Source organism: Bicyclus anynana, chromosome 11, assembly GCF_947172395.1.
Source record: "Bicyclus anynana chromosome 11, ilBicAnyn1.1, whole genome shotgun sequence".
Lineage (NCBI taxonomy): Eukaryota > Metazoa > Arthropoda > Insecta > Lepidoptera > Nymphalidae > Bicyclus > Bicyclus anynana.
In genome coordinates this window covers 3,320,085-3,347,117 of record NC_069093.1, presented here as the reverse complement: position 1 = coordinate 3,347,117, position 27,033 = coordinate 3,320,085, and the positions used below count along the sequence as shown (strand labels likewise).

General features: G+C 36.6%; 2 protein-coding genes across 2 annotated transcripts in view; one reads left to right on the top strand and one right to left on the bottom strand.

Annotated features, from left to right (window-relative positions):
- Window positions 1–18,363, bottom strand: part of LOC112049896 (Fanconi anemia group I protein) — a 29,840-nt gene extending 11,477 nt beyond the window's left edge. Inside the window, exons 1-13 of the mRNA XM_052884280.1 lie at window positions 18,200–18,363; window positions 17,269–17,364; window positions 16,307–16,479; window positions 15,028–15,195; window positions 9,163–9,273; window positions 8,238–8,368; window positions 7,578–7,777; window positions 5,471–5,598; window positions 4,847–5,058; window positions 3,501–3,702; window positions 2,713–2,880; window positions 1,762–1,865; window positions 518–675 (exon numbers count right to left, since the gene is read on the bottom strand). Coding sequence (XP_052740240.1) covers window positions 518–675; window positions 1,762–1,865; window positions 2,713–2,880; window positions 3,501–3,702; window positions 4,847–5,058; window positions 5,471–5,598; window positions 7,578–7,777; window positions 8,238–8,368; window positions 9,163–9,273; window positions 15,028–15,195; window positions 16,307–16,479; window positions 17,269–17,364; window positions 18,200–18,301 — 1,953 coding nt within the window. The 5' untranslated portion in view covers window positions 18,302–18,363. The remainder of the gene's footprint in view (window positions 1–517; window positions 676–1,761; window positions 1,866–2,712; window positions 2,881–3,500; window positions 3,703–4,846; window positions 5,059–5,470; window positions 5,599–7,577; window positions 7,778–8,237; window positions 8,369–9,162; window positions 9,274–15,027; window positions 15,196–16,306; window positions 16,480–17,268; window positions 17,365–18,199) is intronic.
- Window positions 18,364–19,590: 1,227 nt separating this feature from the next.
- Window positions 19,591–27,033, top strand: part of LOC112049895 (klaroid protein) — a 42,969-nt gene continuing 35,526 nt past the window's right edge. The window contains exons 1-2 of the mRNA XM_024087955.2: window positions 19,591–20,101; window positions 23,615–23,783. Of these exons, the coding sequence (XP_023943723.2) occupies window positions 19,944–20,101; window positions 23,615–23,783 (327 nt within the window). The 5' untranslated portion in view covers window positions 19,591–19,943. The remainder of the gene's footprint in view (window positions 20,102–23,614; window positions 23,784–27,033) is intronic.

Below are 27,033 nucleotides of genomic sequence, written 5' to 3'. Positions count from 1 at the left end.
ATCAAACGCTCCATTTGTTATAGTGACGTCATGAAACAGTTGAAATTTAGACATCATGGCCGACGGCGTTTTGGCTCGTATTGTCAAAAACATATTTAAAAACTAAACGTCAAAAACGCTGTCGTCCATTTTGTGACGTCGCTAACACTCTTGATTTTTTTTATTTATTCTTTACAAGTTAGCCCTTAACTACAATCTCACCTGATAGTAAACTAAAAAGTACTAAAAAAAGTACTAAAAGTACTAAACGTCGTATAAGTCTTGATGTACTAAAAGTCGAACCAATTGTTAACTAATATTTTTGTCAAACGCTCCTATTGTATGGGATTTATTATAGTGACGTCATGAATCAGTTGAAATATAGACCATCATGGCCGACGGCGTTTTGGCTCGTATTGTCAAAAACGTATTTAAAAACTAAAGTTTACATGTAATCACGTCTCAAAAAAAAATTTTTGTCTACTACAACGATAATGAACTATTTAAGATCATTTAAAAAAAAGTGGTTAAGACTTACGACTAAAGTTGCGGTAGTTAAAGTCATGGTGACGCACTTGTCTAAAAGCAGTGGCTTCTCACTGTCCTCGTCGGGCAGATACTTGAAGAGGTGCTCGTACAACTGTTCCAATATACTCTCGTGGAGTACCTGCTTATCTTTCGTACATTCATAGAATTCTGGTGGCAAAAAATTAAATTTTCAATAAGCTTTTTCAAGTAAAACTTGTTTACGCTTACGTTTGGTGAATTCGTTACGAAAAGTGTAATCGGGTGAGGCTTTTAAGAAGTGCGCTGCCATCTGCAGGCATCTATACTAATATTATAAAGCTGAAGAGTTTGTTTGTTTGTTTGTTTGTTTGTTTGTTTGTTTGTTTCTTTGTTTCTTTGTTTGTTTGATTGAACGCGCTAATCTCAGGAACTACTGGTCCGATTTGAAAAATTCTTTCAGTGTTAGATAGCCCATTTATCGAGGAAGGCTATAAGGCTATATTTTATCCCCGTATTCCTACGGGAACGGGAACCACGCGGTTGAAACCGCGCGGCGTCAGCTAGTAGTGAAATAATGTTTGTTCTTTTAAACTACCAGTAGATGGTGTTTTTAGAAAACTTCGAAACTATCCCTTTTTGTACACTACAAAAACCTGGTGTGATGACATTGGGACATGGGGCTTTGTTTTTTTTTTTGAAAAGTTTTATTTCAATTGTATGGTAGCACACTCGTTTTTATATTCAAGTGCTGGTAACAGGAGTTGATGGTAGAGTACGATTCTCATTCCCATCCATAGGGTCAGTTAAAGATTTTATGCTTCCTAAATTGGCTAAGGTCTGGTCTGGTGACAAGGCATCAGCCGTGGCTAAATTTAATATTTAATTATTATTAAATTTAATATTTTAAGTTTTACTAATGTACTGTAGTTTTCAGGCGTTTTTCTGAAGTGGCGCTGGACGGGACATGTGCTGAGATCCTCGAAAGAAAAATGGTCCAAAGAGGTCACGCAATGGTACCCCAGAGATGAGAAAAGGAGGCAAGGGCGACCACATAAGAGATGGGAGGATGACCTGCCGAAAGGATGGCGAGGGAAGGCCAGAGATCGAGTAGAGTGGAAAAGTCTGGAGGAGGCCTATGTCGAAGGACAACCTGATTGCTCTAGTATATAAATTAAGTAATAGTATTAAGTATATCGTATGTATTCAGCAATCAGAGAATAAAGGCTATTTTTATTTTTATTTTTTATTTATTTATTTTACTGTAGTTTTACTCGCCTCTATATAAAACCTTTTTGACATCGGCATCTTGACTGAGACAGCGGCGCAAGATTGACACCACTTCCAAGCATATAGTCTCGTTTCGCATTCGTGACGTCACCCTGGATTACAAGTTTGATTATTTAGTTTTGCTGTGAGAAGAAAATTTATTTGAAAAATACTTTCAAATATTATTACAATTAATATATTTTTCAAATAAATTTTCTTCTTTCTTTCTTAATGGATATATGATAATGGTTATTTGTTATGTTAAGCAGCAAAATAGTGACATGCGACCACGTGAAGAGAAATAAACAAAATATCGACCAATAGCGTCGGAGTTCCAGTCCCATCTCATTTGTCCCAACGCAATGAAAGAGATACCGGTATTTTCAGTTGCTGTTGATTGAATTTTGTCTATTTCTCATAACGAGATCGTCTCGTTGGTCGCATGTTGGCCACTGGATGGTCAAGATTTAGTATCACACTAATATTATAAAGGCGAAAGTTTGTGTGTATGTTTGTTCTTCCTTTACGCTGCGGCTACTGAAGCTATTAGGCTTAAATTCGGAATGGAAATAGTTTCTAGTAGTATTTTTCATCACGGAAAAATACATGGTTCCCGCGGGATTTGTGAAAAACTGACTTCCACGCGAACGAAGTCGCGGGCATCCGCTAGTTTTTGACGTGACAACGTCTTATAATTCGATGGAGCCGGCTGCACACTCGAAAAAAGATGACGTCATGCATCATTCCATCGCTTTCGAGTTGCCAACTTTTTTTACAAAAAATAAAGTATATTCTGGCCTGCGAAGATTGTTGGTTGCATTTTTCAAAAATACTGTTTAGTATTTTTGAAAATGCAACCATTCCATCAGTATTTTCTTAGGACGTTGTCACGTTTAACTATCGTCGGTAAACCGACTTTACAGACAAGCGATTTTTTACTTAAAACATGAGGATACTTACGCGGTTCCACTGTTGGTAGCGTGGAAATCCACGGTCAGTTGACTGAGGTACGAGTTAGTGCTGTATTGGTCGCTGTTCTGAGAGCGAGACAACGGCCCCTTAGATAGTTTTATCTCTTTCAGCAGAGTGAGGAAACCGGACAGTGCTAGACAGCGGTATAGTGATTCCCTGTTGAATTAATTATCATTAATATCAGCTAATTTGTCTTTTATCTAAACGAATAATATAAAAAGGTAAGATGTGATTTTTTGTTTGTTTGTTACGATTTCACTCAACAACTAGGTAATTTGAATAGTTTTTAAAAAATCCCTAGGGTGACCAAGTTATATATTTTTTTCAAGCGTAAATCGAAAGATCGTTGAAATCTTAATTTTAGCAGCTACATTGAAAAAACTGATTCAAGATGGAAAATTTTGAAAAATCCGAAAAAAAATATAACCTGGTTACCCTAAGGATTTTTGGAAAACTTTTCAAATCATTTTTAGATAATTAGGTGGTGTATCTACTATTTGCGTTCTATCCATTGATTACGGGACACTCTGTATATCTATGGAGTGCATCCAATAGCGGCCGAACCGGAACTATGACATTATCCAATGATAATTTTATACTATAGATCGGTTACGTCCCTACAAAATCACCGCAAAAAGTGATCCAAATAATAGGCTACAAAACTGAGCGTAGACTTCTCTTCCTCTTTTGAGCGCCTCATTTTTCTTGACCTAGTAACACATCTAACAGTATTTAACATCATTGACTGTATCTATCACAGAAGAAGAGGAACTTACTTGGGATACAGCCCCTTCCTGCACACCATGATGAGGGCGTCCCTCACTCTGGTGCTGTATGAGATGAGAGGTCTTACGGCCCCGTACACTTGCGCTGCGGGCACATAGTCGCCGGCCGGCTGGCAGCTCTCCAGTATGGTGACCAGCTGCGGACACCGCTCGATGGATATGGGGGACAGCTTGCATAGCACGTAGAGACAATCTGGAATTTAAAAAAAAATTGTGTGTCGGAAAAACGGGTTGACATTAGAAGAAGCGAATTTAAATAGCAAAACACAATGGGGATGATGACTAGGTTTGAATAAATTAATTTTTATGATACATTCGGGTAAATAAGGTCAACGTTAACTAATTTATACAAAAAAGGCAAAGAATGTTTGGATATTTGCAAAATAAATAAGATTATAAAATTTCTAAATCTATCAATTTTTTTTTTATCGTAATTAGATAAAAATTCATACAGTTTTAGCTTCCTTACATTAAATGTGACATCTTTCAATAAATGAACTATAAACATAAACGCACAAATAACAAAGATATTAGTGATTTTGTTTGAACGCCCATACAAATCTAACGATCAACGAGCCAACGACGTCACTAGTTCGTGACATTTTGTATGGAGCGTTTTTCAGGGATCCGCGACAGCGCCGCAAATCTGACTATTTAAATCCCTGTAGCTCCGAAAGTAATGATCGCAGATATCCTGTTACTTTTAGAAAATTGCTTTATTATTAGCATACACTACACCATCCCTATTATTGAATGGGAAGTTACCAGGTCTAACAATAGGGTAGTTGACTCATGTCAAAGGAGATGGTCCATTTCAGATCCACTCTTGTACCCCGTCATGAAAATTTAAAAAATACAGGGCATTTGTTTTAATCGAATTAAGTGAATAAATGTAACTAAATATAAAGAAATAAATGAAATTAAAACCCAAGTTTTTGAGTTATACCAAGATGGCGCCCTTAAAGCAACTATGACATGACATTTGACAGCAAACGTCAAACCGACTATTGCGTTGAAAACGTCATCAATCCGCCATTGTTACTCATAAAAATTTTGCATTTCTTGGGAGAGAAGGAATATTAGTTCGAAAGAATTAAAGTAAATTCTTAGATTTGTATAATCGAAAGTAGTTAAAAGTTTTATTACTATTATTTCCGCTAGGGTATAATGACTGATCCTGGACTCCATACAATTTTACAATGACTGACGGTATGGACCATCTCCTTTTAAATAAAATATTTATTTCGTGTAGTACATACAGGCTTTGCTCAGTCGCACCAATATCAACTTGCCATACGACCAACGCGCTGGCGCCGTTGGCTTTGTGCGCAAGTTACCTGAGTACTGCTGCTGAGGCTCTCCAAGCAGTCTGTCAGCGAGTTGGGTCAGTATGTGGTCAGCGGTCTCTGGTTGGGCTTTGCTCAGTCGCACCAATATCAGCTTGCCGTACGACCAACACGCTGGCGCCGTTGGCTTTTTAGACGACACCGACAGTAGAGCAAAGGCTAGGTTTATAAGTCCAACGACTGTGAACTGTCTGTGGTTTACACTGAAAATGAAAGATGTAAAAATTGTAACATGGTACTAAAAACATAGAATATTTGTACTTTTACTAAAAACTCAAATATTGCTACAATTATATAGTTCTTTTTTCACTGTATTGGACCTAACAACATCTGTGTTCATCATCATCATCATCATCATCATCATCATCATCATCATCATCATCATCATCATCATCATCATCAGCATCATCATCATCATCATCATCAGCATCATCATCATCATCATCATCATCATCATCATCATCGATTTCTCTCAGAATGAGTGGAGTTAGGCCTTAGTCCATCACACTGGGCCAATGCGGATTGGCAGGCTTTACACACATTGAGAATTAAGACAATTCTCAGGTAGCTTTACTTTTTTTTTAGATAAACTTTATTAGCATCACGTTAGCGTACCTCTCATTGGTCAGCATTTTGAGCAGTACAGTCACGTCTATGTCAGCAGATTCCGAGCAGCGAATCCAAGCTGACTCCTTCCTGCGTAGACCGTCTAGTACGCGGAACTCTATTGCTGACTTTATGGCCTAAAAATGACGTCAATCCATGGTTATTTGCAAATGTAAAAATCTATATTTTATTCCCATATTGCTACGGGAAGTACGCGGGGCATCGCGGGGTAAAGTATGCTAGTAACTTAAACACAGAAACTAACAACATTTTGATATCTATAGCCGATAGGGTGAAGGTATCGGATGTTGTCTTCCAAGCGTCAAGTAAGAGCTTTGTACAATGTATGAAAGGAAAATGTGAAATGTGAACAGCATATTGTGAGTGCCTGCAGCTAGCGATGCACTTACTCTTTGTTTTCGTTCGAGATAAGCCGATAACGTCGCCACGTCGATACATACACGATTTATGTCTATGCAAACATTGGAAAATCTACTTCAGTTTTTAGCTGGATGATATTTTGAAGTGAAAACTTTTTTAGCCGCGTTGGGCACTTTTAGCCGCAGCGTATAAGAGGAACAGACACACACACTTACACACAAACTTTTGCCTTTATAATATTAGTGTGATACCCGTGCGAAAATATAGGGACAGAAAGCGACTTTGTTATATACTATGTAGTGATGAAGATATTATGTTTTCACTATCGGCTCTAGTGGATAAATGTATTACATGACAGGCTACTTATATATTTATTGTTAAATGGTGATAAACTAAAAAAGGATAAACCTGGCTGAGTTTTGATAGAAGCAGGCGTTACTTTGCGGAAGTTCATCATGATTATATAATGGGTTAATAACAGAATAATTGCTTGCTAAATAAATAACTCATTATATAATCTGGCTGAGTTTGTTGTGGGCTCTTCTCGGACCAAGGCGCATTTAGTAAACTCGTAACTTTAATTTTAAGTTTTCGAATAATTATTATCATTATTATCTTAAGTTTAATATTATTACCTGACGATTCGAAAGAGCTAGATATATTATATATATATAGATAGATATATTATATGTATGTATGTATATATGTATTTATTTACTTATTATTTATATATAGTATTGATATGTACTGTTATAATTTATATATTTATTTTAATTTATTTATTAGTGTTATTTTTAATGTATTTAATATTATTTACTTTTATTATTTATGTATTAAGTATTATTTATGTATTAGTTATGTTTCCTCACTTTTTTTCTGTTGTACCTATCCATTTCTTTTGTTGATAATGATGATGATGATCATCATTATCAACCCAACATTCGGCTCAATGCTGAGCTCGAGTCTCCTCTTAGAATGAGAGGGGTTAGGCCAATAGTCCACCACGCTGGCCCAATGCGGATTGGCAGACTTCACAAACGCAGAGAATTAAGAAAATTTTCTGGTGTGCAGGTTTCCTCACGATGTTTGCCTTCACCGTTTGAGACACGTGATATTTAAATTCTTAAAATGCACACAACTGAAAAGTTGGAGGTGCATGCCCCAGACCGGATTCGATCCCATACCCTCTAGAATCGGAGGCAGAGGTCATATCCACTGGGCTATCACGGCTTAAAAAATCATGTTTATTTCCTTAATTGTTAGTGATGTCAATATTCACTCGCACTCTTCAGTGAGAACACTGAATATCAGCTGAATCTATACTAATATTATAAAACTGAAAAGTTTGTTTGTTCTTTCAGTGTTAAATAGCCCATTTATCGAAGAAGGCTATAGGCTATATATTATCCCCGTATTCCTACGGGAACGGGAACCACCCGGGTGAAACCGCGCAGCCTCAGCTAGTGTGTTATAAAACGACATGACATACGTCCGCTTTGATAATTACAGCCTCTGCTTCCTTACTACAGCTCGGCTCGAGCTACAATATCGCCTCGGCTGTCATTTTTGCCCATTCCCCTCCAACTAGTCGGGAAAAACTGTGCTAGGAGTGGGTACGACAATAGACCAAAGGGGCGAGGACCGAACCACCACCCCTCGGTGACGTATCCAACCGCTTACCGTTGAGCTATTGAGGCTCTAAATACATATATCATAATGTACTATTTAGACTTACATCCAAACAAGTGGTTCTGTAGCTAGGTCCCTTATCAGATATGGCGAGCGCCAGGTCTATGAGGAAGGGCGAGCGGAGCAACTGCACTTTGGGCCACCTCTTGATGTGCTTGCGGATCAGGTCGGGGTCCGCGCCGCCTTGCGACAGGTGGTACAGACACGTCGACAGACACTGACTCAGCTCTTTCGTGCTGTGTTGAACTGGAAGTATTTATAACATATACAGGGTGTGAGCCGTGATAGCCCAGTGAACATGACCTCTGCCTTCAATTCCGGAAAGTGTAGGTTCGAATGGTCCGGGGCATGCTCCTCTAACTTCAGTTATATCTCAAACCGTGAAGGAAAAGCATCGCGAGGAAACCTGCATTCCAGAGAATTTTCTCAATTCTCTACCTGTGTGAAGTCTGCCAATCCATTGGACCAGGATATGATCTCGTCTCCGTATTCGTCTCTATTTACAGTATTTTTTTTACTTTGTTTTTTTTTTATTCTTTACAAGTTGGCCCTTGACTACAATCTCACCTGAAGGTAAGTGATTCTAAGATGCAAGCGGGCTAACTTGTTATGAGTAGGATGAAATCCACACTATTTTTCGGGTTAAGGGTGGTAACTAGACCCAACCAAAGCCAACCAGTCAAAAACTCTTTCTTGTTCATCGTACCTATATCGTCAACATCCACAGTGGTGGATTCCGAGTCTTGCTGCAACGGCTCCAATGCACTATACAGTTTTATTGTGAAGTAGTGGCTCACGTGGGACAACACTATCTCCATGTTGTCCACCTTGCACAATCTGCAATGTATTACAAAAAACTATTTTAAAGGGAACCTTGGACCCACCAACCACTAAGTTAGAATGATATTAATAGTACAGTATGATATAATTGCGGTAAATTGTAAATTACAGCCAAAGCGATATTGCAGCTCGAGCCGCAGGCGAGAGTAAGGAAGCAGAGGCTGTAAATATCAAAGCGCAAGTATGTCATACGACGTTTTATAACACATTTGCAAGAAGAAAACACGTTTGTGACGATACACATTTTGAACACACTTTCTGAAAATGAATTTGCATTTTCCATATGAATTATGATGACATTTTGACAGGCTTGTCATTTTTATACAGATAGCGAAGTGCGAGCACCAGCGTTTATATTTAGGCAAAATTATAAAAATGAAAGAATTAATTGTTTATATATTATATTTTATCTCACAAAGGTTATCTTATTTATAAAATGTTGAGCACTTTTCTGACATAAAAACTTTATGCTGCATAATAACATAAAACTTTTTTAAACCTTATTAAAAATGTTTTATGTTACATTACAGCACATGTACATTTTACTTTACATTACGGGACATGTGCGTAATGAGATACATTACAATATTAAAATTGTTGAAATAAGAGATACTTTACGAGCAAATGTGTTATAAACTCTTTTAAGATCACTCATTAATCCATATTTGGCAAACTATTGAGCACAAGTCTCATCACAGAATGGGAGGCGTTAGGTCTTAGTATGGCAGACTCGTGCTCAACAGTAAGCCAAATATGGATTGTTAATGATATATGTATTGATGAATACATACTTTAGCAACTGGTGTACTAAAGGCGGCAGCGTGTCAGGGGGTATGTCTAGGATGTTTGAACACAACTTGTTCACCACTTGTTTCAGCTCTGGACGGGATAGTTGCATGTCCCTAGAACAGGAAAAAAAAATCCTTAACTTTTATTAATTGTTATCAATATATTTCGGACCCTTATTCCATGTACTATATAATATATTATATAATAGGAACAGCAAGGCACTTGTTGGTTGGATGCAAGGTGCTCCTGGGTAGGGGTCTTTACTCACGTCGTCATGATAGAGTACTATAGAGTAATATAGAGTAAGCTATAAGCCTTTCAGTAGCTAAAACTCAAAAAGGATTGACTACAAATAAAAGACAAATTAACTTCGTCAAAGCAGGTTCAATAACAAAATCATTTAGTAAGCCTTACTCAATCCTAGGTTCTGCACCTGATTGGACTTTATTTAATGGATATGTATGAGAAACATTATAAAATCCCAGCGGATGTCGCTATTTCGAGATCTAGACCAGACATTTTCCTTTTGTCCAAACAAACAAAGCGAAATAGTACTTGTAGAGCTTACTGTGCCGTGGGAGACTAACATTCCGAAGGACCACAGTTTAAAAGTGAATAAATATATGACCTAACGAATGAACTAACTAAAAATGGTTGTACGCCATAGTAGAAGTACGTGCGAGAGGATTACCAGCAAAATCTCTCTATAACTTGCTTAAAGACCTTGGCCTCTCTAGAAGTGCAGCTAGTTCTATATTAGAACGAGTATCCAAATCGGCTCTAATAGGATCTTACCAAATTTGGATAGGTAGGGAGAACAACACAAGCAGAGAAGGGGAGTGTTGATTGATTGTCAAGGAATACCTTAACCCTACATTCAGTAGTAGAGCGGTTCATCGGAGGGTCGCTGGGGAGCTTGTGGCGGAGTATACCCCAACAAATGGCGTAAAACTCGATGAAGATGAACGTCAGTGGCGAGTGAGAGCCGCCACTATAAACTATGTTCTTTGCTCGGGGAGATGGGCCTCGTCAACCTTGGCTGGTAATCCATCTAGGAGAAGGCCAACTCTGAATACAAACGGCCAAACAGGGGGGGAAACTTGGGGAACCATTTGGATGGCGGAACAAACAAAGGTTTATAAACTACCCCAGGAGGGTACCGACCGCACTGCGGAAGGAGAATCCCTCACTGATTCGTCAGTCTGCCCCGCGTATTCTGGGGGGGGCAAATTCCGCACACCCAAATCACCAACAGATGACAGGAGTCAGAAAGATAAGAAGAATGAAGAATATGAAGAAGAAAAAGAAGACCCGTTCAGAAGAAAAGGATTACAGAGGACCCCACCATCAACGGAGAAGCAGACATCACAGGACATACAGCAAAATCGCCCTAATAAGGAACAAATTTCAAGGAAACTGACACAGCAAGTTTTTCATCACAGCTTCTTTCACAAAAACCGGAATAGAGACTCAACGCCAACCGACAAAACAGAATCTGAGGATAATTGTACAGAAACTCAGACTGCCACAAACAATTTGACTGAGAATAAATGGCAATCAGTGCCTGAAATTCGTCAAAATAAAAGGAAGAGAGTAAGTACCACCCCACCACAGTCAAATGCAGTACCTGTCTACAACAAATTTGCAGGCCTAAATATAGATGATAAAGAACAGGAAACTGCCATAAAAATAAACCGACCGCCACCAGTAGTTCTATATGGAATTCAGGATGTAACTAAGCTTACTGACCTAATAGAGACAGTTGTGGAAAAATCTGATTTCTCATACAAAATAGTAAGTAAAACACAAATGAGAATTACCTGTAATAACAATGATGTCTACAAAAAAGTGATGCAGATAGTCAGAGAACATAACCTTATTGGTCATACATTTACTCCAAAAGGTGACAGACCATATAGAATAATAATAAAAAATCTACATCATACAACTCCCCAAGAATACATAAGGGATGCTATAGAAAAAACTGGCAACAAAGTCAAGGGTGAAATTATTAATGCCAAATATGGACCAGAAAAAATTCCACTTTCTACATTTTTTGTCAACTTGGAGCCTGGACCAAACAATAAAGCTGCCAAGGAAATCAAGCAAATCTACAACACGATTGTATTAATAGAAGACCCTAAACGCAAAAAGGTTATACCTCAATGTAAACGTTGTCAACAATATGGTCACACCCAAAACAACTGCATGAGGCCGTACAGGTGCGTCAAGTGCGCTGGTGCACATAAGACCACTGAATGCAGTAAAAAGGATCGTAATACCCCTGCCAAATGTGCTCTCTGTCTCGGTGATCATCCAGCTAACTACAAAGGCTGTAACGTCTATCTGGAAATTCAAAACCGTAAATTCAATAAGAATAAGACTAGCAAGATTTACAATAAAACATACACACCTAAGGAATCACATCCAGGAACAGAAAATACCAAGGAAGAACTAGATATAGGAAGCCAAAAATACACTAACCGTGATACAGACAATACTTACAATAACAAAAATCATAGAACACAACCAAAAGGTATAACAAGAACATATGCACAAGCTACTGCCAACAAAGATGTCACTAATCTAGACAAACTAGAACATCTACTCACAAAACAAGCTGAAAAGCTAGATATACTCATCCAACAAATGAGCACTCTTATGGGCTTGTTAACCACAGTCATTAACAAACTAGCCAATTAATGGCTCTCCGAATAGCAGCATGGAACATAAATGGCCTTTTAGGGCGCAAACTAGAATTATCAACGATAATAAATATAAATAAAATTGATGTCATGCTCATAAGTGAAACACATCTCACAGAAAATACAAACTTTTCGCTACAAAACTTCTGCGTGTACACAACAAACCATCCTGACGGCACAAGCCACGGAGGAACTGCTATTCTCGTCAAAAAGAACATCAAGCACAATGTTGCACCGTCATTTCAAATGGACTACTTACAAGCGACTACTATATGTGTACATGACAAAGTTGGTACTTTTAATATAAGTGCTGTGTACTGTCCCCCAAAGCATAAGATACTCGAAACAAATTTCACAACCTACATTAAATCCTTGGGCCCAAGATTCATAGCGGGAGGGGATTGGAACGCAAAAAACCAATGCTGGGCTTCCAGGCTCACTCTGACAAGGGGTAGAGAACTAAAGAAATCAATGGACAGAAACAATGCTAAAGCACTTAGCACAGGAGAACCCACCTACTTTCCTGCAGATCCCAATAGAAAACCAGATCTTCTAGATTTCTTCATCTACAAAGGATTTACAGAACACTTCTTGAATGTAGAAAGCTGCTATGACACATCAGATGACCACTCACCTATTATTGCTACTGTCAGTACGACAATAATTGAAAGAACTCCTAAACAACATCTCTTCAATAAAAAAACTGACTGGTCTGCTTTTAGTGAATATGTTAATGATCACCTTTACCTAAACATACGCCTAAAGACAGAGGATGAGATTGAAATGGCAACAATTAACTTCACAAAATTAGTGCAGAAGGCATGCTGGCTGAGTACTCCAGAGCTAATAACTAAGAAAACAGCACTCCAAAATGTACCAATGACAATAAAGAATAAAGTACTCGAAAAAATGCGTCTAAGAAGAAAATGGCAAACTCAGAGAAGACCAGAAGATAGAACTAGACTTCATAAAGCAATATTCGACTTAAAAACTTATCTTAAAGACATTGAAAATGAAACACTTCAGAACAAGCTAGAGTATATGTCACCGACGGGTAATAAAGAGTACTCACTATGGAAGGCTACAAAGTCGAGTACATGTGCGCAGACTCAATCACATCCCCTAAAAGTAGATGGAAATATCTGGGCAAAAACAGACTTGCACAAAGCGGAGGTGTTCGCCAAATACTTGGAAAAAATATTTACGCCAAACGATAGTGACGAAACTTACAACAATGAAACGGAGATTGATAATTACTTATGTAGCGACCTCCAACTAAGTCCTCCTGTCAAAAGTTTTACTACGGCCGAAGTTTTGAGAGCCATAAAACATCTCGAAAATAGAAAAGCACCAGGCTTCGACTTAATAACCGCAGAAGTCCTTAAAAATCTCCCAAAAAAAGCTATTGTCTTTCTTACAACTCTCTTTAATGGTATACTAAGATTGTCGTACTATCCACAGATATGGAAAATATCACAAATAATCATGATTCCAAAACCTGGAAAAGATCACTTCTTGGTATCATCATACAGACCTATCAGTCTCCTACCTTTGTTGTCGAAGCTGTTCGAAAAGTTACTTCTGCAACGATTAAAAACGCACATATCAAAAGAAGCTCTCATACCAGACCACCAATTTGGATTTAGGGAAGGTCACTCGACTGTCGAGCAAGTACATAGAGTGGTCAATAAAATAAGACAGTCTCTCGAAAAGAAAGAATATTGCTCGGCGGCCTTTTTAGACGTTCAACAAGCTTTTGACAGAGTGTGGCATAAAGGCCTACTATATAAAATAAAAAAGGACTTCCCACACAACATTTACACTCTGCTTAAATCTTACTTGGAAGACAGAATATTTCAAGTCGTGGAGGGCGAAGACAGCTCTAAGTTTTACGAAATCAAAGCAGGTGTCCCGCAAGGATCAGTGTTGGGACCAGTGCTCTATACCCTGTATACTGCTGACTTGCCTGATACGCCAGGTATCCTCACAGCAACGTTCGCTGATGACACTGCGGCGCTAAGTAGTAACACAAATCCCAAAGTGGCATCACAAAAACTTCAGAACCACCTAAATGACATAGACCAGTGGATGCGAATTTGGAGAGTCAAAGCCAGTGCATCCAAATCTACTCACGTCACTTTTACACTTAGACCCGAAAACTGCCCAGAGATAAAACTTGGTAAAGAGACTCTACCACAGAGCAACGAAGCTAAATATCTAGGTTTTCATCTAGATAGAAGGCAAACCTGGCAGGCTCACATAAAAAAGAAGAGAGAGGAGCTCCGTATTCGCACTACATCCTTAATGTGGTTACTCGGCCGCCACTCCAGACTGTCACTCAACAACAAGTTACTCGTGTACAAAAGTGTTCTAAAGCCAATCTGGACGTATGGCTTGGAGCTGTGGGGCACAGCCAGTCACTCCAATATTGAGATACTCCAGAGATACCAGAACCTAGTATTCCGCACAATACTAAACGCCCCCTGGTTCACCAAAACAGCAGACATGCATGAGTATCTTGAAATGCCGACTGTCAAGGAAGAAATAAGAAAGTACGCCATAAAACACAAAAGCAGACTACAAGAACACACAAATAGTCTTGCCAAATTGCTTATCACGCCTGGTAAGACCAAAAGGCTAAAGCGATCCACTGTGGATGAATTATGTGGTGGACAGTAATACCCGAAAAAAGGACCATAACACGAAGAGTCACTTAATGGAGTGACCTTTAACTAGAAACATGATCTGCTATGAAAAATTCAGTTTATAGTCAAGCGACTGATCACTGATAGATGTAACTGAACACAAAAAAAAAAAAAAAAAATTCAGTAGTCACAAGTTCAGGACTCTGCTCGGAGTTATTCTCTCTACCATGGACCACCAGATGGACCCGGCACCCGGCATGGAATGCTAAGATATTCGTCTCAAAATTAATATTATTTATATTAAATTTGATATGAGCCAACTACTAATTATCACAGGTTAGCACGGTTGTTAATGCTCAGACATGTCTGTGCTGCGATGCTTGATGTTGTCGTGAACAATGTGGGTAGTTACATAGATGTACGTATAAGTCAATGTGAGCTAGTTATATATTATTTGTGTATGTCTCTATATGTATATTGTAAGTGTACGTACATAAATAAATAAATAAATACTCACTTGAACATAGTAGCAAGTTGTACAAGCTGACGTTCCGACCAGAGGCACTGGCACAAAGTGTTCACACATTGCACTTTGAACTGCTCCCCGGACATATCAGTGCCGCAATGTTTGATGTTGTCCTGGGATGATACTATGTACAGGCATTCCGGTAGAATGTCTTTCCAACTGAAAAATAATACTTTATTGACTTTTTCAATTCCTTATTGTAAGAAGGTATCCAGATAATTGAAAATGAAGATTCTGAATAGTCACAAATAAATATAAACATAGATATTATAAGCATAAACATAAATAAACTTTGACATATTTTAATTTTTTTGTGAAGTAAAAATGAAATTATAAATGGTAGAAATGAAACTATACTAGTCGTAGTTCCCGTTTTTGTAAGAATAGGGGAATAAAATATAGTCTACTAGCTGACGCCGCGCGGTTTCACCCGCGTGGTTTCTGTTCCCGTAGAAATACGGGGATAATATATAGCCTATAGCCTTCCTCGATAAATGGGCTATCTAACACTGAAAGAATTTTTCAAATCGGACCAATAGTTCCTGAGATTAGTGCGTTCAATCAAACAAACAAACTCTTCAGCTTTATAATATTAGTATAGATGACACTCACAAATGACGTGGCTTTCTAGTGGTAAAGGAATTTTCAAAATTGGTTCAGTAGATCCAGGGATTACCCCCTATAATACCACAAACTTACCTCTTTATAATATTATTATAGAAAATTTTTAATTCTTAAAAACAGCAACTGTAAAGTTACTGGCTCGCTTTATAACCAGCAGTAGAGTCAGTAGTCAACTCATATAAATAAACTATTTGAAGTATTTGTAAACTCAGCCTACTTGAAATATATACAGGGTGCTGGGGAGTATTTCCAATAACTTATCTATCCTTGCATTTTAAAATACGTAAAACTTGGCTACGTCATAATTATAAGGATGCGTATAAGGGACACATTTTAAGATACCTACATTTACAAAAGGAATATTATTTACCCCAAAAATATTCATTTTAGAACATGTGAAATTTAGTTTATGGCAAATGCCTCTAGAACCATGGATTTTTTCAGGATTACAAGTAGCCTGTATGTAAAATCTATTCCCATTTCAAATTTTAGCCAAATCAGTTAAGCAGTTGCGGCGTTAAAGAGTAACAAACATCCAAACAAACATCCGTACAAACTTTCGCGTTTATAATATTAGTAGGATAGAATACTCCCTAGCACCCTGTATATTTTAGAATTGATGTTTCAAAGTACAAATATACCTTACATCATATTAACATCACTGTCATCCACCACCGACTGGACGCAGTCACTGCTCCATCGCACCAGGTCTTGCACTGGCATCCTAGGCAGCTGCAAGCATACTCTGCTGATCACATCCCCACAGTGAGTGAGAGACATTGGTTCACATCTTATCTTTTGTAGTACTGTGTCCACTGCCTGTAATATGACAGGAATAACATATTAGAATGAATTTTTTTTTTTGGTTCTCTACAAGTTAGCCCTTGACTACAATCTCACCTGAAGGAAAGTGATGCAATCTAAGATGGAAGCGGGCTAAGTTGTTAAGAGATGAAATCCACATCCCTTTCGGTTTCTACAAGACATCAAACCGGAATGCTAAATCACTGGTGGTATGTCTTTGTCGGTAGGGTGGTAACTAGCCACGGACGATGCCCCCAACCAGCCAGACCTGGACCAATTAAACCTCAATCAACCCAGCCGGGGATCGAACCCAGGACCTCAGTCTTGTAAGTCCACTGTGCAAACCACTGCACCACAGAGACAACACAACACATAACTACATAATAACTTAAAACTAATATCTCAGAACTATTTAATGTTAATACTAGAAAATGTGCCCAATTGTAATTTTATACTATTCAGATCACTTTTTGCCATGATTTTGTAGAAACGTAACCTACCTATTAAGTCTCTACAAAATCATGGCAAAAAGTGATCTGTATAACATGGACAGTCAGAAAAGAAAAATTAAAAACAAAAAAACAGTACTTTATCAATTAATTATGTTAATGCCACACAGTCTGCTTTTTGACAATCTAACAAACACAATTGAATTTTTTTTTAAAGTGAATTTAGATCAGAATGTTAATTTCTATAGCTTGGCAACTTCGTTCGTAACACTCCCGATGGTGCGCGCGGCGGGGTGGGCGTGTAGCGATATGGTTAACCTATCTGACTTTAGTTCTGACTGTTCTGGAGTATTACCTTAATTTTGACATTGTCTGGTAATCCACAGAAAACATATTCCAATATCAAACCACCGTCGCTCTTCAATATTCTTTGTGATAGATGTTGTAAAATCTGTGAAAAGAATATATGTACATTGCATTTAATTTATTACTTACTAGTGTTAACTGGAATAGTTACAATTAGATGCGTCATTACTTACCATCAGGTGAGCTTGTAGTCAAGGGCTAACTTGTAAAGAATATAAAAAAATAATAAAAAAATATTTTAATACCAGATATACCAAAACACAAATATTGACAAATAGTTTTGGGTTCAAAAATGAGGCTGTTTCTTTCATTGCATTTCATTTTTAAAAAACAAATTTTCAATTATATATTGTTCTCTTCAGAAGATGTCAATGATGCATACTATGCCTACTGGCCTCAACAGAACTCTCTTCTGGAAGTACAAATACTAGACTTGACATAATATATGACTGGACACTGCTATGTAACAAATTAAATTTTTCTTTAATAAATTAAGCCTTTATCTCATAATATGATACTTCAAACCCATTGTTATTATGAAATGTCTTTTTAGAAACTTTGTTTGAAACCGATTTTTTTTTAATTTTTATTTGCTGTTCACTCCTCAGTGGGACCACAGCAGTGGCAAACACAGTCGCCCAAATCTTCCTAAAAAGCCAAGAGATTTGGCGTCTCCGTGGAGGCACCATCAGGAGGAGGAGGAGTAACGTAGGGCTGACAGGGTTTTAGTGCTGAGTATATTCAGCCTTGCCTTGCCTTAAAATCACGCCTTCGTCTTCGCCGGCGAATGTTTACAAGTTGTCCACAACATGAAACTTTGTCAGTAGCGAATAAATCACTTGTCGTCGTAGAAGTAAACTCAACCGATAATAACTTATATTTGCCAAATGCCACCCGGTAACAAACAAATAGTGACTCACCTGTTTTATGTTCGCATTACAAAACTGGATTAGTTCTTCGCGTTTTTCCTTTACCAAACCAATATTTTTAATTTCGGAAAAGATTTGACTTGCATGAAACATTATAGAAATTAACCAGAAATATTAACTTTACTATTTCCAATTAGTTTAAAATTTAGCCAGTTTAATTAATAATTATAATAACTTTTATCCTAACAAATAGAAATAAATAAACAACAACTCAAGTCAACTCAAGAAAACAATCTCTGAGTCTGACAGGAAAGGAAATGTCAAATCTTGCCGCCACTTGCCGCCGCGACTCTTTCCTGTTAGGCATACATAGACAATAGTCGGATTTTATGGGCGCGGATTGACGCGGATTCCTATGTATATAAGGCGGATTCTCTTTGTACTATTTTGACTTCGACCATTATTAACAGGACCTGCCTTGCTAACCGTTACCCCTCTGGCAAAGGTCAAAAATCAATGATCTAACGCGTTTAGAAAAACTGTTGCTATAGAATCGATGTTTCATTGTTGTAATCGTTTTCGTCGTGTAAAGAGCTCCCTAAAAATGCCGTTTTGTGTAGTTGAATGGCATAAAAACGATCAAAAACTTGTAGTTTAGTGAAAGATGGAGTAACGTTTCATTTGTAAGTATTCCTACCTTAATTTTATCAAATTTTTCATAAAAACAATTTCCAAAAAGAATTGATTCTTTTGACGGAACACCAAAAATTGATCAAGTAATCGAACATTCTATGTATATATTCTGTAGATAGTCGAAGCGATATGTTTGTTAGCCTGTGTAAAAATTACGCGTGTGTGTGTATTGTGAGTCAAATCTATAGTTGTGTGTAGTGTATGGACACAGAATATATTCAATGGTGTTAAATATTTTCGATGTGTGAGTTTACCTCGTCCCCCTCAAAAAACGACTAACTTTTTTGTACGGGTACGAAACAGGTCCATAGTCTAAATAGTCAAAGACTTACTTTCGCATTTATAATATTAGTATAGATTGAATTATGGTTGGTTAATTAATTGGCCGAAACTAAAAAAAATCAAGCCGACTAAATGGATTTTATCTTTTTTATAGATAGATAGAATATAAATTTTTTATTGCACATGAAAAATATAAAGCAATATACATTAAACAGATGTTGTAATAATAGACTCCTTGGTTTTTACAAAGTTATCACATGGGTTCTTTTTGGCGCATTTGAGTTTATTGTAATGTTATTGTTTATGAGAATTTAAATTATGCTACAAATTACTTTTTGTCATTTTGTTAGTCCAAAAAACTATAACTCAGAGCTCTAAAGCCAGAGATAATTAATAAAAAAAGGTAGTGACGTCTTTGAGCGGTGAGTTGAGTAGTGACGTCATCATAGTTTATGTTTAGCGAAGAGTAGAGTGGGACGTTACGAAATTTACAAATTCTATTGATTAAGTTTTCTGCACGTACAAATGCTGTACTTCGGTTATTTTATGTCTTAACTCTACCATTTAAATAATCTTATCGTGTTTAAGATAGTTAAATAGGTTATTAATTTATCAAACACGTACCGTTAAATTTTGGCGGCATAGCTCGAACCCACAGAAATAGATCTCTTGTGCAATAATGTGTGTGTTTTATTGCGTTTATCACTTACGTTTGGACCTGTGAAAGTGATTTAAATATTGATAGTGCGAGTACTTGAAAATGCGCATTTAAATTTTGACATTATTTGTTAAGTTTTCGGTGGTGTAAATTGTTTTAATTATGGAGAATCCAACGGTCAGTGGATTGAGGTCAAGGTCCAGGTCGAAAACTCCCTTCCTGCGCTCCAGCTGCGACCGTGAGAATTGCACAGAGGGTGAGGAGCACACTCATCACAAATCTGGGCGAAAAACACCAATAAGAAAAAGTACACCTGTCAAGTTAGTATTACTTCGGTTATTTTGTAAACAAGCTCTACACTACAATGGTCCGCTCTTTATTATTATTAGAATAGCATTGCCGGCTACGATTATTGATCGTGAGGCTTATAATTTTTTTCAAATCATTTCAAGTTGTATAACTTTAAAATTATACATATTTATTGAGAAACATAAGACCATCAACACAATCTTTATTGTCCAGTTAAAATATGGAAACCATCCATATTCAGAGCCCAGTGGATATGACCTCTACCTTCGATTCAGAGGGCGTAGGTTCTAATCTGGCCTGGAGCTTGTTCCAACTTTTCAGTTGTAAGTTGAAATTAATTATCACGTGTCTCAAATAATAAACCAAAAAGCCTTTATTCAGAGTTTGTCTGATTGTCCCTTAGAACAAAAGCCTCCTTCAAGCTTTTCCATAATTCTTGATCCTTGCAATAATTTGTCCAGTTGCCCCCACATATTGTCTATATTGGTAAAGGAACAACATTGTGAGCAAACCTGCATACCTGAGAGTTTTCTTAATTCTGTTTGTGTGTGAAGTCTGGTAATCCATATTGGGCTAGTGTGGTGGATTATTGGCATAACCCCTCTCATTCTGCGAGGAGACTCATGCTCAACATTGAGCTGAAAATTGATTGCTAATGATGATGACAAACCATATTCAATATTTTTTCCACTGCCCTTATCCCTAGACATGCTGTAAACTTCGTTCTGTGTTGTTTACATACTAACCCCCCGTAACTAATCTACCTACTATAAAAAATTAACCCCCCAAGCAAAAAGAGGGGTGTTAGAAGTTTGACGTGTCTATCTTGGTACAAAATGTAGACATTCAAACAAATTAATACAGCAATGTCTGATATTCTGACATTTGTTGTCAAATCAAACCTACTTTGAATACTCTATAAACCTTCTTTAAAATGCTCTATTGTTGGAGTAATATATGTAATAAGAACATTCAGACTGTGAAAAACACTGCACAAGTTTTATCAGTTTTTAACAGAAAATAGTAAAGTAAAAAAAATATTTCTTTACTGTTGATTTCTTATGGAACCCATGGTATTTTTATTACGCACATAATTCCTGTTCCCCATGGAATATTGGGTTAACATATTCTACATGATACTCACTGATAAAGTAACTTTTCACTAGTAAAACGATTGTTTAGAATAGCTTTTTTGATTTAGGTAAGAAAGTGAAACTAGCAAACAAATCTAAAATATTTATTTGTAGAAACTTTTCATCATCTATACTTCTATACTAATATTATAAAGAGGTAAAGTTAGTAACAATTCTTTATAAGGGGTAATCTTTGGAACTACTGGTCCGATTTTAAAATATCTTTTACCAATAGAATGCTGTCATCAGGAAGTTCTATAGGATATATTTTATATTTCTATCATATATAACTACTGAATTATCACAGGTTTTCTCATGTACATATAAAATGACTTTGCATTTGAAGATAGTAGAGTCAACTGAAGATGCTCTGGTTGCAGAGTGTCTAGGGTTTTCTGTCTGACTCTTAGTGTAAATTTGTACAGAGATAAATTGCATCCTTAAGACAGATTTAGAATACAAATCTGGAATCTAAGTGCTGGAATTTTGGATTTTTACTAGAAATCCAAAATTCCAGCAATAGATCGAGTCTTACTTACTGACCAGAGTTCTTTTTCTGTGTGAAAACTTTTTTTATAATAACACTTATCCTAAGCACTGTTAAAACTAGGTTAGATTAGTTAAATCTGTAAAAATTACAAATATAAACATTTTGAATAATCAGTCATTTAAACAAACATTCTTACTCAAACCTTCAAACCATGGTTTTGTTTGTTTTAAACATTTTTACCATGAAACCAAATTTTTTTACACTGATGTCATAAACAGAAGGTCACGTTGTGACATCACCCATCCCATGGCTACCTTACTCAGCCGTAAATGACCTTAGAGCATAAAAACTAACATAAACATGCTGTCAACATTGTATTCTACTTATTTGGGTTAATACTTGATTAGAATTTTTTTTTTTTTTTTTATTGTTTACAAGTTAGCCCTTGACTACAATCTCACCTGCCTTAGTAATGGAATAAAAAATGATGTTGAAGGCAATGGTTCTGTTTAACTCATAGAAATATACTTTAAGTTACTAAAAGTTGAATATATTTTTCATGTTAATCTGGCAAACGCCTGCAACTTATTCTGCAAAAATCATACAAACAGATGTAAAATAGTATTTTGTTTTATAATAATATACAGTTTTATAATAGATAATAGACTCTAGAGAGAGTTGTTTTTAAATGTGCAATTTTACCTGACTCATTACACTCAGATGATGCAGTTTAAGATGGTACCATTTTCAAAGAAGTTATAAGTATTAAGCATAGTTAACCTTTGGCGAGTGTAATAGACCATCTTAGGGAAGGTTAAAGCCCTTACACTCACTAAAGTTTTGGACATAAATGATTTTGAAAGCAGGCAGGTTAATGGTCACTAGATCTCTACTCAGTATGCAGTGACGTGCACTTCATAGATGCAAAAATAAATTGCCTACTCTGGAGACCCATTATGCATTTGCATTGCAGCAGGAATTTCCTGTTTTGTACAGTTATTAAGTATGGTACCTACCCTAGTTAACAACCTTATGCACACCTTTATCAATATATAGCTTAGTGATGTATCTCCAACTAGCCGACGCCCCGTGGTTTCATCTGCATAGTTCCCGTTCCACACCTGACACCTATGACACTCGCAAATAACGTGGCTTCCCAGTGGTACTTAAAAGAATTTTCAAAATTGGTTTAGTTAGATCCAGGCCCTTATGATACCACATACTTTACCTCTTTATAATATAAGTATAGATAAATAAAGTCTCTCTGACTGAATTTTGGCCATAGGAGCCAGTCTTTTCTCAAGATTTACTGAGTCATTTATGCAAGAGATATTTTAGTGTACCAGTGTGTACACTACCATTCTATTAGTTGCATTCACCTAGCTCCCATAGTCTGATGAAGATGGCTCACCTATACAAGCGAGAAGAGATTGGGCTAAGGACCATTGGCTGTACATACTCTCTATGGCAATGGGGTTGTACCAAAACCACCAACTGTCTGACATTTTTTTTAAAAGAATATTTGCCATATCTTTTAAATATGATCAATATTCTCATTCCCTTCCAACTAGTTGGGAAAGACTGTGCTAGGAGTGGGTACGGCAATAGACCAACGTGGCTCGAACCACCACCCTCGGTGATGTTGTTTGAGCTATTGAGGCTATGAAATTAATGCTGGGATGTGTTTGAAAAAAAATTGTGGCTTTACCCAATAAGTTTAGCCTTAGTTAAGTTTCTCTTTGTTTTTATTTTTGTTTTGTACTACAAAAATTTTGAATGAAATAAAATAAAAATCCTTATTACTCCTAAAATAAAATGAAAATCCTAATAACTGGAACACCTGGACCTAGAAGAAAATAGATTATCCTTGTAAAAATATTCATTCAATAATTTGTTTACAGACAAATTGAAAAGTCAAAGACCACAGAGTTCATACAAGTGATAGAGGAGAATCCACCAGTCCGCATCCGCCCGACTACCCGGCAATCAGAGAAACTTGTCAAGACATCTGATTACTCCTCAGAAGAAAGCCTGGATAGATTGAAGGGAAATAGGAAAGAAGTTCTTCAGGTAATCATTTTATTTTCCACTTTGAAATTCGTTTTTTAACATATCCCATGGGAACCATGTATTTTTCAGAATAAAAAGAAGCCTTTGTTCCCAAAGTCCAGAAATTACAGACAGACAGACAGACAATAATTTTATAAATGCTTCATTATGTTCTAGTATCACGTAAATAGCTTTATGCATTTGAATAAACTTGGTTATTTATAAAATCATTCACAGACAGACACATCAATTTTATTTATGTATATTGATATATCTTCTTTTTGTATTTGGATGTTTTAAAACAAAGTCAAATTAGTTCCAATATTTTCCAGTCAAGAACAAGAGCAATTTTTATGATCTCAGCAATTGGTCTATGTGCCCAAAATAGCAGGATTCATCATTCCACACCTTATAATAATTATAATAAATTTGTTCTTATATTAACGAAAATAAATTTCATTAATAAGCTTAGAACAATTATATATGGGTAATATATTTTATATAACATTTTATAAATACATAATTTAAAATAAATACAAGTAAGTTATGAAATGACATGCATATTCTACCTTCATTTCAATTTTTTTTGTTGGTAAACAGTACTCATCAAGAAAGGCTGTAGTATAACTAAACAAACTATCAAAAAAATTCAAGGAAAACAACCTTGTTGGGTTGCTCCCTGCCGATGATTAAAAAATCTCGAGTCATGTAATTCTTTTACAAATCTAATACGATTTTTTCTAGATTTCCTGTACTGATGTTCTATACAATCGATGTTTCATTGTGTTAAAATTACATGCGAGTGTGAATATTAGTGTTAAATATTTTCGGTGTTTACCTCATTCCCCTCAAAAAACGACAGACGTTATGTTTGTGAATTTGAGTGCAATACAAGTCTAATAGAAGGTAATTGATCTGAGTTCTCAGTAGACAGTGAAGTTGTAAGACAGTAAGCAATTGTATAGTGAAGCCTTACTCAATAGGTATGGATAAATGTCGGTCGCGCTACTCCAAGGTTAATGTCGCGACGATTGTGTGGGTGCAAGGACACACATATGCATGCGCGTCATGTATTCTTATACTAGCAGACCATTTTTCTTTAATAGAAAATGGAAAATTTACTACACTAGTTGTAGCCCGCGAATTTTCCGCGTGAAAGGAATTCCTGCCAGAATTTCTTATAGATTTCAAGAAAAATCTATATTCTAATCTATCTGAATCATAAATAGATTGAGATAGATTAAAATATCTAACTACTTAAAATACTGCTTAAAATAAGTCCAATATTTTCTGTGTCTATATCCAATACATTTTGTATTAAAAGTAAATTATGATAATCAACTTTTCTAAATACTACGAAAGTCCAGCTTTTAACCATGACCTACTTAACAATATTTCTAAATGTGTATTTATATTATTACTAGCGAACGCCCGCGAATTCGTCTGCGTGAAACTCGATGTAAACTACCAATACCCTTACCCCTACCCCTACACCTACCCTACCCTATCCCTACCCTACCCCTTCCCCTACCCCTTTTTCTAATTTTCCGCGCATTTTTTATTTAATTTTTTTTCTGTCATAAGAACCTTCTCCTGACAATAACAAACACATAAAAAAAAATAGCGAAATCTAGCCGTTCACGCGTGATGGCGTTACCATTGGATATGTGGATTCATTTTTATTTAAATAGATGTTTATGTACAGTACAGAGCACATTCTACACAAACAGTAATTTAAGTATGTACTATGTATATAAGTCATATAATACGTCCTTTATATTGATGTATATTATTATCTTATCTTTGAAGTGTCTCAGGAATTACGCATCAGTCTATATCCACAGAATTGTACTCAGGCTATAATAAATCATTATCGCTGTCAGCCTATTTAACGACCTACTATAGGCCTACAGGGCCAAGCCTCCCTAACGAAGTGATGATATGGAACCTGCCTTCCGAACCGGTTGTAGAGTTATTACAAATAGTCAACCTTGACGTTTCAAAACTGCTTGTAAACTGAGCCTACCTTTTGTTATTCTTTACAAGCTGACTACAGTCACACCTGATGATAAGTGACGCATTCAATGAAGCAGGCTAACTTCTTAGGAGGAGGACGAAAAATTAACGCTAAATCGCTTGGCGGTACGTCTTTGCCGGTAGGGTGGTAACTAGCCATGGCCGAAGCCTCCCACCAGCCAGATATGAGATTTTGAGCTAAGACCCACCACGCTACTTCAATGCAGGATGGCGGGTTTCAGGTGACAACGTCAGACTCTTGAACGATCAATATCAGGTGTCAAAGATGGGAGCGACAGATTAACATGATCTAACCACCCACTTCCCAACTCCAGGCTGCATGTTTCACTAAAAATTTCTTAACAGAAACAAAAACTTGGTAAGGCTAATTAATAACAAATAATAAAAAATAATTGTAATAATTAGGGTAGGGACGCCCCGCGGTTTCACCCGCGTAGTTCCCGTACCCGTAAGAATACGCCTATGGCACACAAATAACGTGGCTTTCTAATAGTTAAAGAATTTTCGAAATAGGTTCAGTAGATCCATAAAATACCACAAACTTCACCTCTTTATAGTATGAGAGGCAGATTATTTGTTCTTGGAATAACTTGTAACCCTCAGACAAATTATTGTATAGGACCTGCCTCGCTAAACGTTACTTTTCTGTCAAAGTATATGATCAACGATATAATGCGATTATAAAAACTGTCTCTATAGAATCGATGTTAAATAGTTGTAATCGTGTTCGTCGGTTAAAGAGCTCCGCAAAAACACCTTTTCACTACTCTTGCTCAAAAACACTGTCATATTACCACTCCACAGCGGGGCTAAACAAGCATATTAGCCTCTAAGGGCTAAAGTAATTTTGTTTTTTAATTCTTGTCTGTTACGAGTACTAGCCAAGTACTAGCCTACTATAAAACGGAGGAGGTTTTATTCGAAAATAGAATCATTATAGGTAAGGCACTGATTGTTTTGAAAAATAAATAAAAAACTTTAAATTGAAATGAAATGCAGCGTTCTTGTCTGTGGAATGCGTTTATTTTTTTATTTAATTTTTATTGAATTGCGAATAGAGCGAGATTTGCAGACATTGGACATCCTTTACCTTTGCCTCTTTCTCATGTGAAAAAAATAAAATTAAAAAACGAGAATTTAAAAAACAAATGGCGTCCTAATTTGGAGATGGATGAAATTTTCAATCTATTACCATCAAAGTCGAGACGCATTTACTTAAATACTTACCTACGAT